We start from the raw sequence: 12,913 nt of genomic DNA on the forward strand, positions 1-12,913 counted from the left end.
AGTTCTGGTCACCTCACTATAGGAAGGATGTGGAAGCATTGGAAAGGGTGCATAGGAGGTTTACCAGGATGCTGCCTGGTTTGCAGGATAGGTCTTATGAGGAAAGGTTGATGGAGCTAGGGCTTTTCTCTTTGGAGCGGAGGAGGATGAGAGGCGACTTAATAGAGGTTTATAAGATGATGAGGGGGATAAACCACCACTGGGGTGCATTATTCTCATCAATTGAGTGCATTAGGAGTGGCATACCATTTTGCACATGCGAGCAACTCAAATTATCTAAAATTCATCAAGCTGTTCACTCTATGCTGCCAGCAAGATAGATACACCTTATTCCTATGCCTGTCAGAGATTCGGATTCTAAGGAACACAAGGGATATTAGACCCATTCAGTCGACTCAAATGGTCACTATCTTCAGAGCACCAGTAACCTTGATAAATACTGTCATAAGACAGTCATGCAGTGCAGCACGGTGGCGCAGTGGTTAGCACTGCTGCCTCACGGCACTGAGGGCCCGGGTTCGAATCCCGGCCCTGGGTCACTGTCCATGTGGAGTTTGCACATTCTCCCCGTGTTTGCATGGGTTTCAACCCCACAACCCAAAGATGTGCAGGGTAGGTTGATTGGCCAGGCTAAATTGCCCCTTAATTGGAAAAAAATAATTGGGAGCTCTAAACTTAAAAAAAAATAAGACAGTCATGCAAATGAATGGACTAAAGTTTCACGTTTGATGACTTTTCACCTCCTGGTGTGAAAATGTGCCTTCCTTTTGATCTGTGAACGCATCCCTAATTTACAATCTTCGCAGTCTCGCAGAGATCATGAAGCGATCTACCCAAATGGGGACAGAGTCACGTAGTGTGCAAGATAATCCGAGTGTTTCTCGGCGTTTGGAGTGTTAGGAAATATCCTGCTATCAAACGCCCACCCAGGTAGATCAGGGGGCCTCAGCAGGGAATTCCCCAATGAGGCCGCACGTAGTCCTGTTTTCTGCGCTGAGGAACTCCACTCGCTGGAACTCCTCAGTACAGCGAGAGATCAGGACACCATTTAAAAATGGCGTCCCAATCTCTTAAGCCCCCAATGCGCCCCCCCGAACCCCCTCCAATCCCCAACTTACTATAAGGGAGTTCCCTGGCACCCCCTGCACCCGCACAGGGCACCTTCCGGCTTGATCACACCACCTTGGCAGTGGTAGTTGGCAGTGCCAGGTAACCACCCTGTCCAAAGGACTAGCTGTCTCACTCTAATATACAGATTTGCCAGAAAGTGATCCTGCCCACAATGGACGGGATTCACATCGCGACGTCTCGCGAGGCAAGCCGTGTAGACCCCGAAAGCGGGATCACCCGGCATCTACTGGTCACGTTGCGCCGTGTGTCGCTCTGCTTTTCGGGAGTAACGCGACTGGTAGATCCCGCCCTGTGTATTCCTGGTAAGCCCGTCTCCTAATAATATGAAAAGCTAAATTATAGGAAAGATAAGAGTTCTGTACAATTCAGGAGCTCCTCATCTCATCAGAAAATATCTCCGTCAGGCCATATAAAATCAGAATTGTTAATGTTGAGGCTAGAGGAGCAGGTTCATTCTGATCTTCCAGGAATAATTGATCCTCCTGTGTGGACACGATGAATGGAAAAATCTAAGAAGACAAGAAAACAGACTTCATTAACCTACCTGGATCTTGTTGCCCAATTATGACAACATGAGGAACTAGGCCTGTTTCTAACCCAGCGTGAACATGGCAGCGAAGACAACAGCTTTTCCAACAAAACTTTTCCAACAAAGGTAATACATTAAATTAAGGCCACTCCAATTTTACCACTCCAATTTAACTATTTTGGTGGGATTGAGTTTCCTCAATAAGAAGCCAGTCACATATTTCAGCATACTGTGAGGATGAGGTGTGTGAGGGTGCTAGCAAAGAGGAAAACAGCCTGTAATGGCGCCGAAAACAGCAAGATGGCGCCGGAGCGAGGCGACTCTCTGCAAGCTCTCCCCAACAGATCCACTTTTAACTTAACTTATACTCGCTCTAAACTTTTAAAAATTAATTCTAAAGCTAACATTATTACTAACCTCTCTCCTTTATCTTCTCTTGCAGGCTTGAAGATCCTCTGAGGCCCTTGGAGACCTTTTGACCCGACCCGGCCTGACCTCCGTGACCTGGAAGAAGATCGGGCCCAAACCGGAAGTGAAGCCCCGACCTCGATTTGGAGCCGACCCGGGCCTCGGAGCGCCAAACCCGTCCTAACAGCCGACGCCAGCCCCCGGATCACCTGGCCTAGTCCCCGGATCTCCCGACCCGACCCCCCGACGGCAAGACCCGGCCCAACGCGACCCCGAGAGACCCGCCCAGCGACCCGACCCGGAGAGGCCCGCCCAGCAACCCGACCTACCTGGTGATGGAAGAAAGAAAAATCCACATGGAGGCCCCACCGTGCCGACTTCAAAATCCAACCCCAGGAGCGCCCAGGGAGGGAACAGACCATGGGACCTAGCCCAATCTGCCACAGGAAGCTCCTGCCCACGACCCAGGACCCCAGAAACAACGGAGACCGCGTGCGAGGACCCGAACACGCTGCAAGGTATTCCCGCGCCCGCAGAATGCCGGGACCCATCCGGATCGCAAACTCACCCCCCCAGCAACCCCTCTACCTCAACCAGCACCCGGGACCCTGCCAGACGCGACCCCAGAAATGTAAACAGAGCCCTGGACTTCGTTAGCGCCCTGGACCCCGCCAGACGCAACCACCTACCTTCCACAAGGGCAGACGTCTCCCATCAGATCCCAGGATCATCCAGCAGCAGCCGCCGACCGAGAAAGCGAGGGAAACGCAGCGGTCTGCAGGTTAGACTGAAGGAACGCGGTTTCAAGACCCCTCTCCCCAGCATACTCCTGGCAAACGTCCAAGCGATTGAAAACAAGCTGGATGAACTTAACGCCAGACTTGCCTCTCAGAGGGAAGTAAGAGACTGCTGTGTGCTCTGTTTCACAGAGACACGGCTCACCCCCGCCTCACCGGACTGTGCCATACAACCTGAAGGCTTCTCTATTCACCGGGCGGACCGCACGGCATCTTCAGGCAAAGCGAAGGGTGGAGGTGTTTGCCTCCTCATCAACTCCGCCTGGTGCTTGGATGTGGTGACCCTGGTGACCTACTGCTCCCCAGATCTGGAATACTTGACCGTAAAGTGCCGCCCATACTATCTTCCACGTGAGTTCACTTCAGCCATTATCACAGCGGTCTACATCCCACCCCAGGCAGAAGTGAGGAAGGCGCTGGATGAACTGTACACAGTCATAAACAACTATGAAACAGAACACCCGGAGGCCTTGTTCATTGTGACCGGAGACTTCAACAAAGCCAACCTCAACAGTGTACTGCCAAAATTCCACCAGCACATATCCTGTCCCGCCAGGGGCGACAACACTCTTGACCACTGCTACTCAAAAATCAAGGGCGCCTACCGTTCCATCCCCCGACCGCACTTTGGGAAATCAGACCATAAGACTGTGCTCCTTCTCCCGGCTTACAAGCATAAACTCAAGAGGGAGAATCCAGCTAAGAAGGTTGTGCAGTGCTGGTCCAAGGAGACAGAAGAGCTCTTACGTGACTGCTTAGAGACAGTGGATTGGTCCATATTTAAGAACACAGCGACTAACCTAAATGAGTATGCCACCACCGTCACAGACTTCATCAGCAAATGTGTGGACGACTGCGTGCCAAAGAAAGCAGTACGTACATTCCCCAACCGGAAACCATTGCTCAACCGCGAGATTGACTCCCTATTGAAGGACAGATCTGAGGCGTTCAAGGCAGACAACCCTGTCCTGTACAAGAAATCCAGGTACGACCTCCGCAAAGCCATCCGAGATGCCAAGAGAGATTATCAAACTAAGCTAGAGTCACGGACAGACTCTCGGCGGTTGTGGCAAGGACTAAACAACATAACGGGCTACAAAGCGAAGCCGAGCAGTATCTCTGGCAGCAGCGCACCCCCCCCCCCCCCGATGAACTTAATGCATTCTATGCTCGGTTTGAGCAGGTAACCAACAATCCGCTGTCGAGTGCCCCAGCAGCCCATAATTCACCCATACCCACCATCACAATTTCTGAAGTCAGATCGGCCTTCCTGAAAGTGAACCCACGGAAGGCGACGGGCCCGGACGGGATCCCTGGTCATGCACTCAGAGCCTGTGCATACCAGCTGGCAGAGGTATTCACAGACATCTTTAACCTATCCCTACTCCACTCCGAGGTCCCCACCTGCTTCAAGAAGACCACCATCATACCGGTACCAAAGAAGAATCAGGCAACATGCCTCAATGACTACCGCCCGGTGGCCCTGACGTCAGTTGTAATAAAGTGCTTCGAGAGGCTGATCATGAAGCGCATCACCTCCATACTCCCGGAACGCCTTGACCCACTTCAATTCGCATACCGTTGCAACCGGTCCACATCAGACGCCATTTCCCTGGCCCTACACTCATCCCTAGAGCATCTCGAAAACAAGGACTCCTACATCAGACTCCTATTTATTGACTACAGCTTCGCCTTCAACACCATAATCCCAGCCAAGCTCATATCAAAGCTCCAAAACCTAGGACTTGGCTCTCCACTCTGCAACTGGATCCTTGACTTTCTGACCAACAGACCACAATCAGTAAGAATGAACACCAACACCTCCTCCACAATAGTCCTCAATACCGGTGCCCCGCAAGGCTGCGTACTTAGCCCCCTACTCTACTCCCTGTACACACACGACTGCGTGGCAAAACTTGGTTCCAGCTCCATCCACAAATTTGCTGACGATACGACCATAGTGGGCCGGATCTCGAATAACGACGAGTCCGAATACAGGAGGGAGATAGAGAACCTAGTGGAGTGGTGTAACGACAACAATCTCTCCCTCAATGCCAGCAAAACTAAAGAGCTGGTCATCGACTTCAGGAAGCAAAGTACTGTACACACCCCTGTTAGCATCAACGGAGCCGAGGTGGAGATGGTTAGCAGTTTCAAATTCCTAGAGGTGCACATCACCAAAAATCTATCCTGATCCACTCACGTCGACGCTATCACCAAGAAAGCACAACAGCGCCTATACTTCCTCAGGAAAAAAAGGAAATTCGGCATGTCCACATTAACCCTTACCAACTTTTACAGATGCACTATAGAAAGCATCCTATCGGGCTGCATCACAGCCTGGTATGGCAACTGCTCGGCCCAGGACCGCAAGGAACTTCAGAGAGTCGTGAATACCGCCCAGTCCATCACACGAACCTGCCTCCCATCCATTGATTCCATCTACACCTCCCGCTGCCGGGGGAAAGCGGGCAGCATAATCAAGGATCCCTCCCACCCGGCTTACTCACTTTTCCAACTTCTTCCATCGGGCAGGAGATTCAGAAGTCTGAGAACACGTACGAACAGACTCAAAAACAGTTTCTTCCCCACTGTCACCAGATTCCTAAATGACCCCCTTATTGACTGACCTCATTAACACTACACCCTGTATGCTTCAACCGATGCCAATGCTTATGTAGTTACATTGTATATCTTGTGTTGCCCTATTGTGTATTCTCATGTATTTTCTTGAATTTTGTTTAATTCCCTTTTCTTCCATGTACTGAATGATCTGTTGAGCTGCTTGCAGAAAAATACTTTTCACTGTACCTCGGTACACGTGACAATAAACAAATCCAATCCAATCCAATCCAATCCAATGTGAAACCAACGAAAGGAGCCCAAATGTCTTAACGCCAAGTTCTGCCTTCTCCCTTTATCACCATTAATGTCACTAGACAAACAGTAACTACTCATATAAATAGCATAAATAAACAGATGTGAATCTAAAACAGTGTTAAGTTAACACGTGTCCACCGGATATGGTTACCTGATATGCATTGTTATAGCCGGGATGGTCGAGGTCATGGCATATTGCAGAGGTCAGCATGGTTAGGATGTCAATATCATCCATTTTGTTTTGCAGGTCTGTAAGCCAGATCAAACCATACATCTGTACGAAACAAAATAAGACACACTGTGAAAGATGCGTTTCAACATCCTTAAACCCTCTTTCTGTTAAATGTAATGCTGCGCTCAACTCGGACGTAACAATCAATGCAGCCTTGGAAGCAGTCCATGGTCATTTAGATATTAGATATCGCTATTGGGGCTAAAGGGATCAAGGGTTATAGGGGGAAGGAGGGATCAAGGTGTTGAATTTGAAAATCAGCCATGATCATAATGAATGGCGGAGCAGGCTCAAAGGGCTGAATGGCCTCCTCCTGATTTTGTTTTCTATATATATGTAGGGGCTGGTTTAGCACAGTGGGATAAATAGCTGGAACAAGGCCAGCAGCGCAGGTTCAATTCCCGTACCAGCCTTCCTGAACAGGCGCTGGAATGTGGTGACCAGGGGCTTTTCACAGTAACTTCATTGAAGCCTACTCGTGACAATAAGCGATTATTATTATATATAGCAAGACCTGGACAATGTTGAGGCTGATAAGTGGAAAGTAACATTCATGCCACGCAAGTGCCAGACAATAATCAACTCCACCACTTGACATTCAATAGCTTGTCAATTCCATTCCATTCAATTCCATTGTTGAATCTCCCACCATCAACATCCTGAAGTTACCATTGATCAGAAACTGGATGATACCAGCCACATAAATACCATGGTGACAAGAGCAGGTCAGAGGCTGGGAATTCTATGGCGGGTATTGCGTGGCGAGAATGATGTGGCACCGCTAGATAGCAACACTCATAATATGATTGAATTCTACATTATTTAGTTTAAGGGAGAGAAGAGTGGGTCCAATATAAGGGGCACAATTCTCCCCCAAAAATTCTAAGTGTGGTCTCCGGCTACGATTCCCGTCAGGTGGGTCAGTACAATCCAGGTCGCAATCCACCCATACTTAGAACGGTTTTTGGAGAGGGGGGCGAGTTTTGCACCAGTACTAAGAGTGGCAAAGGCTGGCTTCACAGAGATCAGGGTGCCATTTTTAAAGGGTGCCCCGATCACAAAGTGTCAGTAAAGGGCCCCCCAATAACTATCGCCAACATCGGGGGCTTCAGTGTGCCCCCCCTCACCCCAAGACCATCTTTGCCGGCATTATCCCACACCCGAAGAATCACTGACATTGGGGCCCTCCCAATGGGCCTCCGTTCAGGCCCTCCCCCCACTGCTACCAGTGCCCCCCTCCCCACCTTGCATTTGGTTTATTCATGCACCCTGAGCATGTGATTGTGCCAGTTAGCTATGCTTAAGATGCCCTCAGCCTGGTGTCTTCAATGTGGATGGCATCAGGCAACCTTGCAGAGTACCCAGTGGTTGCAGGGCTCATGGCACTACCTTCTGGAGGAACCTCCATTCCTATTGGTGTAGGGTACCTGGATGGCATGTTGAAAGCATGGGATACTGTGGTGGTTGATGGTGCTGGTTCCGCTGCCTTCTGTAGGTACTGACGATTTTGTATGAAATAAAGACCATCTGAGGAGAACGCATGGCTGTTGTGACTGTGGGGTATGGCTACTTACCACCGCCAGTTTCTCATGGGTGAGCGTGGTCTGAAACCTGACCATTTAACCGGGTTCTAAAGAGCAGGGTGTGCGAGAATTGTGATCATAATCACCTCTTTCCCTTTCGTCACCGCTTGATGAAGGTGAAACTCATGTTGGTTTCGACTTTTGGTTGCAACAGTGCCTTGGCAATGGGGATTGAGGTCCTGTTGCATCTGGAAAAGGTTTGCTGTGCTAATGAGGGCAGGCCCTGTCTCGCTACACTTCGCAGACTGAGGAGTACAGCATAGGAATCTGTGTGGTCTCGGGCACATTGCCCAAGTAGGTGCTTGCCTGAGCATACTGTCCGTCCTGGCAGGCCGTTGGACTGTGGGTGTAGAGGACTACTCAGGATGTGCTCTAAGTTCCAGGTGTGTGCAAAGTCCCTGAACTACCCGGAGATGAACTGGAAAACATTGTCTGTCATGATCCTCTGAGAGTTGCCGTGTGTGGCAAAATATCTCTTGAGGTTGCCTATGACAGTGTTAATCTTCATGTCTGGCAGGTGGTCAATTTCAAACTAACCACTTGGACCAAGTGCTCTTTACCGTTCCATTCAAAGATATCAGCCACTGTGAGTGACCATGGGAATTCCGGGACCTCCTGGAGGTGCAGCGCTTGATTCAGCTTGAATGCATTGCATGGTGCACAGCTGGATATTCCTCTCTCCATGTCTGCATAATTGGGGGCCAGTATAGGGATTCCTTGGCCCCGTATCTGGATGCTTCCAGCCCTGGGTTATCTTGGTGGAGTTGTTGGGTATAGTACCTCTGCAGAGAGGTGGGGATAACAAATCGCTGACCAGGCAGTGTCTTACTGTCTTGTATGGTTAGTTCCTCTCCCATAGAGGAGAATGTGCAGAGCTTGTGGGGAAGCTCCTTTGAAGACTCAGGCCAGCCTTTCATAATGACATCATGGAGCTGCCTGCATATGGGATCTGTCTGTAGTTCCTCGATTCAGTGGCAAAGCGAAAGTACATGTGTGGTCATGATGTCAATGTCTTCCTCATGATCTGCCTGGTCAGTGGTGGGTAACAACCACTGGAGAGGATAACAGCCAAGTACAGCTCCTTACCGTGTTTGTAGACAACACTGAGGTTTTAGCACTGCGGATTTGGCATCATGTACTGCAGTCAGGCAGACACAATGTGAAGAGGCTTTTTAACAATCATTATGATCAGTTCCAACACTGACAGGAAAACCTTACGTGAGCCATGAAAATTCTGACAAACGAAGACTAGGGCAAGGAGTCCCTTCTCGATTTGGGCAAAACGAATCTCATGTCAGTGAGGGCCTTTGATGCAGACCGCGTCAAGTCCCTGCTGGGAGGCATCTACAGGTGCGTGGATCTTGAAATACTGTTACATCATTTGCTTGACCTTGTTGAATGCGATGGAATTCCGCTGATTCGATATCTCGGTGGAGAAGCTGGCGAAGGATCCATTCGGTGACCTCATTGTAGCAAGGAATGAATTTGGAAAGATAATTTGCCATACTGCAAGCGTTCTTGTCCTCGGGAATGGATAGATGTCGTGTGGCAGTTGTCTTGCCTGGGTCTGGCTTCACACCATCGACAGTGAGCCACGTAGTGCACCTGATTGATCCTGAATCTGCATTTAGCAGGGTTGAACATTAACTGTATGGTCCTGATTCTTTCGAGAACTAAATAAAGACACGCATCATGTTCATGGCAGTCTAACCCCAAACCAGGATGGCATCGATAGTGATTTCACAGGTTGTCCTGCAAGGAGTTGCTCCACGCAGCATTGGAAGACCTGATTGGAGATCTCATAAGGCATGTACCTGCTTATCAGAGACATAAAAGCAATGCATTTTGAGGATCCTTTATCCAACGGGATTTTCCAGAACTCATACCTCACATCGAAGATGCTAAAAAATCAAACAGTCAATAATACTCAAGAACTATGACAGATGATGGCCAATCAAATCTATGAGGCAGAAGTGCTCATACTGTGTCCTGAGGAGCGATGCCGTCTCATCTCTTTGACCAAGCTTGCATCGTTTCTTCAAACTATCTATTTTGGGTAGATGTTCTGTTCCTTTATTTATTTTCTCTCTTCCCCTCTGGAAAGTATCATGAGATAATTGAAATGCTAATAGACTTCACCTTAATAGAATGTAAAGATGCTCCAAACTCACCTTAACATTGGACTCATGGAGTTCTAACCTCTACTTGTTTTTTTCTCTGCTTTTGCTGTAGGGAGGGAGGTTTGTTTTTTCTGGAATATGTCAAAGATTATGATCGACTATAAAAATCACAGGCTTGGGACAGTTCTCTAGTCCAATTTATACATGTCAGCTGTAACCTGTTCAACCACCTTCATAGGGTGATGAGGTCTGAGCAATGTCTTGTTTAGGTGAACTGGACCTTGACCATGTCGTCTTTCTTTTTTTTTTATAAATTTAGATTAGCCAATTATTTTTTCCAATTAAGGGGCAATTTAGCGTGGCCAATCCACCTACTCTGCACATTTTTGGGTTGTGGGGGCGAAACCCACGCAGACACGGGGAGAACGTGCAAACTCCACACGGACAGTGACCCAGAGCCGGGATCGAACCTGGGACCTCAGCGCCGTGAGGCGGTTGTGCTAACCACTAGGCCACCGTGCTGCCCTCATGTCGTCTTTCTTTACTGCAGGCACCATTGCTGAAACCCATTTTTTGGCCTTGACTATAGGGGCTATGACACCCAGTGTTGTCACCCAGTCCAGCTCATTAACTACTTCTTGCTTCATCGCCAGCAGAACTCTTCCCAGAATACAGTCCACAGGGGCTACCGAGTCATCTATTCTCGTATGATATATTACAGGTAGCTTCCCAATGATGTCGCAGTTGAATAGGTCTTTAGAGTCTATCATTTCTGGAGCCTGGTGCTGCAGTTAGTGTACATCTGGACCAAGCTGGATTAACCTTAGTGTGATGATGTCCCAGGGACCCAAGAGTTGCTGTACGTTTTAATAGACGATGTGAAACTGGAAGCTGCCCTGTGTGCAGTGGGGAGTATCTTCTGCGTGGATAATTTGTCCGCCATACGCCATGAGGTCTACCTGAGTGTTAGTATTACGTGAAATGTATGGGTCAATATCCCACAACAACTGCCCGGGCAGGACGTTGGACTTCGATCCTGTGTTGCTCGTTACTTTTCATTTTATATTGCTGCAGGCAATATTTAACATGGTGAACATCTCTCCCTTCTCCATAATGGTGTCAACGCTGTCACAGGACAGTAGTGTTTGAGGCTTGTGCCTTGGATACTCTGATTGAGCTCCAATTAATTTACCCTGTTAATGCTCTGACCCCTGGAGACGTGGCTGGTTTTGATGCGGCTGGTGGCAGTGACGGATCGTTGTGGTTTACATCTGCGGCATTTCACAGAATGGTTCCAATTGCCACATTTGGTTACAGCATTTACCAACACCAAGCAAGTGGATCTGTTCAGTTGGAGCAGGACGTGACCTGTAATGTGACAACATCTGTTCCCCACCTTAACTCTTTGCTGCTTCTGTCTGACTGTTCATTCAGCATACAGATATTGATGGCAAATCCCAGTGTTAAATCTTTATCATGAAGAAGCTGCTTGCAGACAACAGCACTATGGTCCCCACACAATGCAATCTCTCACAGGTTTGTCAGTGAGGGTGCCAAAGCTGCATTTCTTTGCTGGAATTTTTAGAGTCGCAGTGTATGACTGAATTGATTCATCAAATTTTTGGTTGGTAAAACTAAGCGAGTATCTATCCCAGATAACGTTCTTTACTGGCATGCATATTTGCTCAATTTTTTTTTAACAATATCTCAGAATCCTCCTTTTCTTCCTCCATTTGAAAAGCAAAAGATTTAAATTTCTCGACCGCTTCAGGACCTGGTAAATTTAAGAGGGTGTACGTCTGTACCTTCATCGATTTGTCTGACAAGTAGTCACTGCAGTAAATACACCTTTCTTTTTCAAAATTTGTCCAGTTGTCTGCAACACTTTCATCAAACATGAGCAGATCGACGTGGCGAAGACCCTGTGCCATTCTGCCCACTCCTGACATCATGTAGAAGTATTGGGTTGCAATATCTGGTTAGCAGGGACTAACAACAGTGGAGGTTTTATTGATTACACTGAGCAGCTCTTACATGCTCGTGCTCCGGGGGGGAACTCCCGCGCTCCCAACACATGATCCCTTTTGTACCAGTTTCATCCCAGTGTCCACGCGATCACCCGGTCATCAAAGTACAAAAAACTTACACTAAAAAAAGGTTTTGAATATGATCTGATCTGCCATTTTTTCGTAATGCACTTGAAATGAGTCACTGCTGCTAATTAGAACTTGATATCCACATGTATTATTAATCTTTAATTTGTAATTTCGTATTACGTTTATCAAGCAATGACAAGTTTTATCTCATATCTTTTAATGATGCTCTTAGTGAATGTGCCATGGGATTTTTATCCCAGTCTTAATGCTCAGTTTAAATTTGGTGGAACCAATGGTGCTGATTGTGGTGAATGTGATTCACACTATATATAGTTGCCAATATCACTCCATGTATATATGTTCGTTATCTACCCATTGTAAGTGCAGTTGTACTATCCGACCACCAGGGGAGTCGCTCTGGGAGTACGCGAGAGTTTGTACTGGGCTCCTCCCTCGGCTCCGCCCAGGACTCCTCCCCCTGGGACCGATGTATAAAGATCAGTGCCTTAGAGCCAGCCTGCCATTTCACCTGAAGTTCAACGACGAATAGGCTGGCTCTATTGTCAGTGTATTAAAGCCTCTGTTCAGATCCAACTACACGTGTTCGCTGAATTGATGGTTCCATCACTGATATTGATCTGAAGGCAACTTTGAAGATAGGTTTGATTATTGGGACCCCTGCATATTTATCCAGCGATACTCCACAGTTGGCCAATGGGAAGTAGCGCAGTCAATATATATTTTATGCCATGTTATAGTCAGACTTTAAAAGGGGCTTTTTAAAAGAATTATAATTGTTGGGGCATCTCCCGATGGCTGACGGTGTAAACACATTGGCATGGAGCTCCTAACAGAGGTACAATCTGCAAAATGTGCCCAAAATGCACTGGATACCGTGCCGCTTTTACCAGGGTGAAGTTATAGTCAAGCCTCCACACAATTTCATTTGCATTTGCCCAATATAAAACCTTCCATAAATCAGCACAATTGAGTTGCTTCAGAGACCATAATCGATCTCTGACTGAAAAAAGGCATTGTCCAGCATCGCAAAGAGGATTAGAATCTCTTGGCAATGAGCCATCCTTTAACTGATTGATTTAATGCCCTTGGTCGTAGTTTTTAATTAGCTTCAATTGA

General features: G+C 47.8%; 1 protein-coding gene across 4 annotated transcripts in view; it reads right to left on the minus strand.

Annotated features, from left to right (window-relative positions):
- Positions 1-12,913, minus strand: part of LOC119962123 (high affinity cGMP-specific 3',5'-cyclic phosphodiesterase 9A) — a 162,784-nt gene that overhangs the window by 25,775 nt on the left and 124,096 nt on the right. For all 4 annotated transcript variants that reach the window (XM_038790029.1, XM_038790030.1, XM_038790031.1 and 1 more), the window contains one exon: positions 5,897-6,019. In XM_038790029.1, coding sequence (XP_038645957.1) covers positions 5,897-6,019 — 123 coding nt within the window. The remainder of the gene's footprint in view (positions 1-5,896; positions 6,020-12,913) is intronic.

This window comes from Scyliorhinus canicula, chromosome 2, assembly GCF_902713615.1.
Source record: "Scyliorhinus canicula chromosome 2, sScyCan1.1, whole genome shotgun sequence".
NCBI classification, from domain to species: Eukaryota; Metazoa; Chordata; class Chondrichthyes; order Carcharhiniformes; family Scyliorhinidae; genus Scyliorhinus; species Scyliorhinus canicula.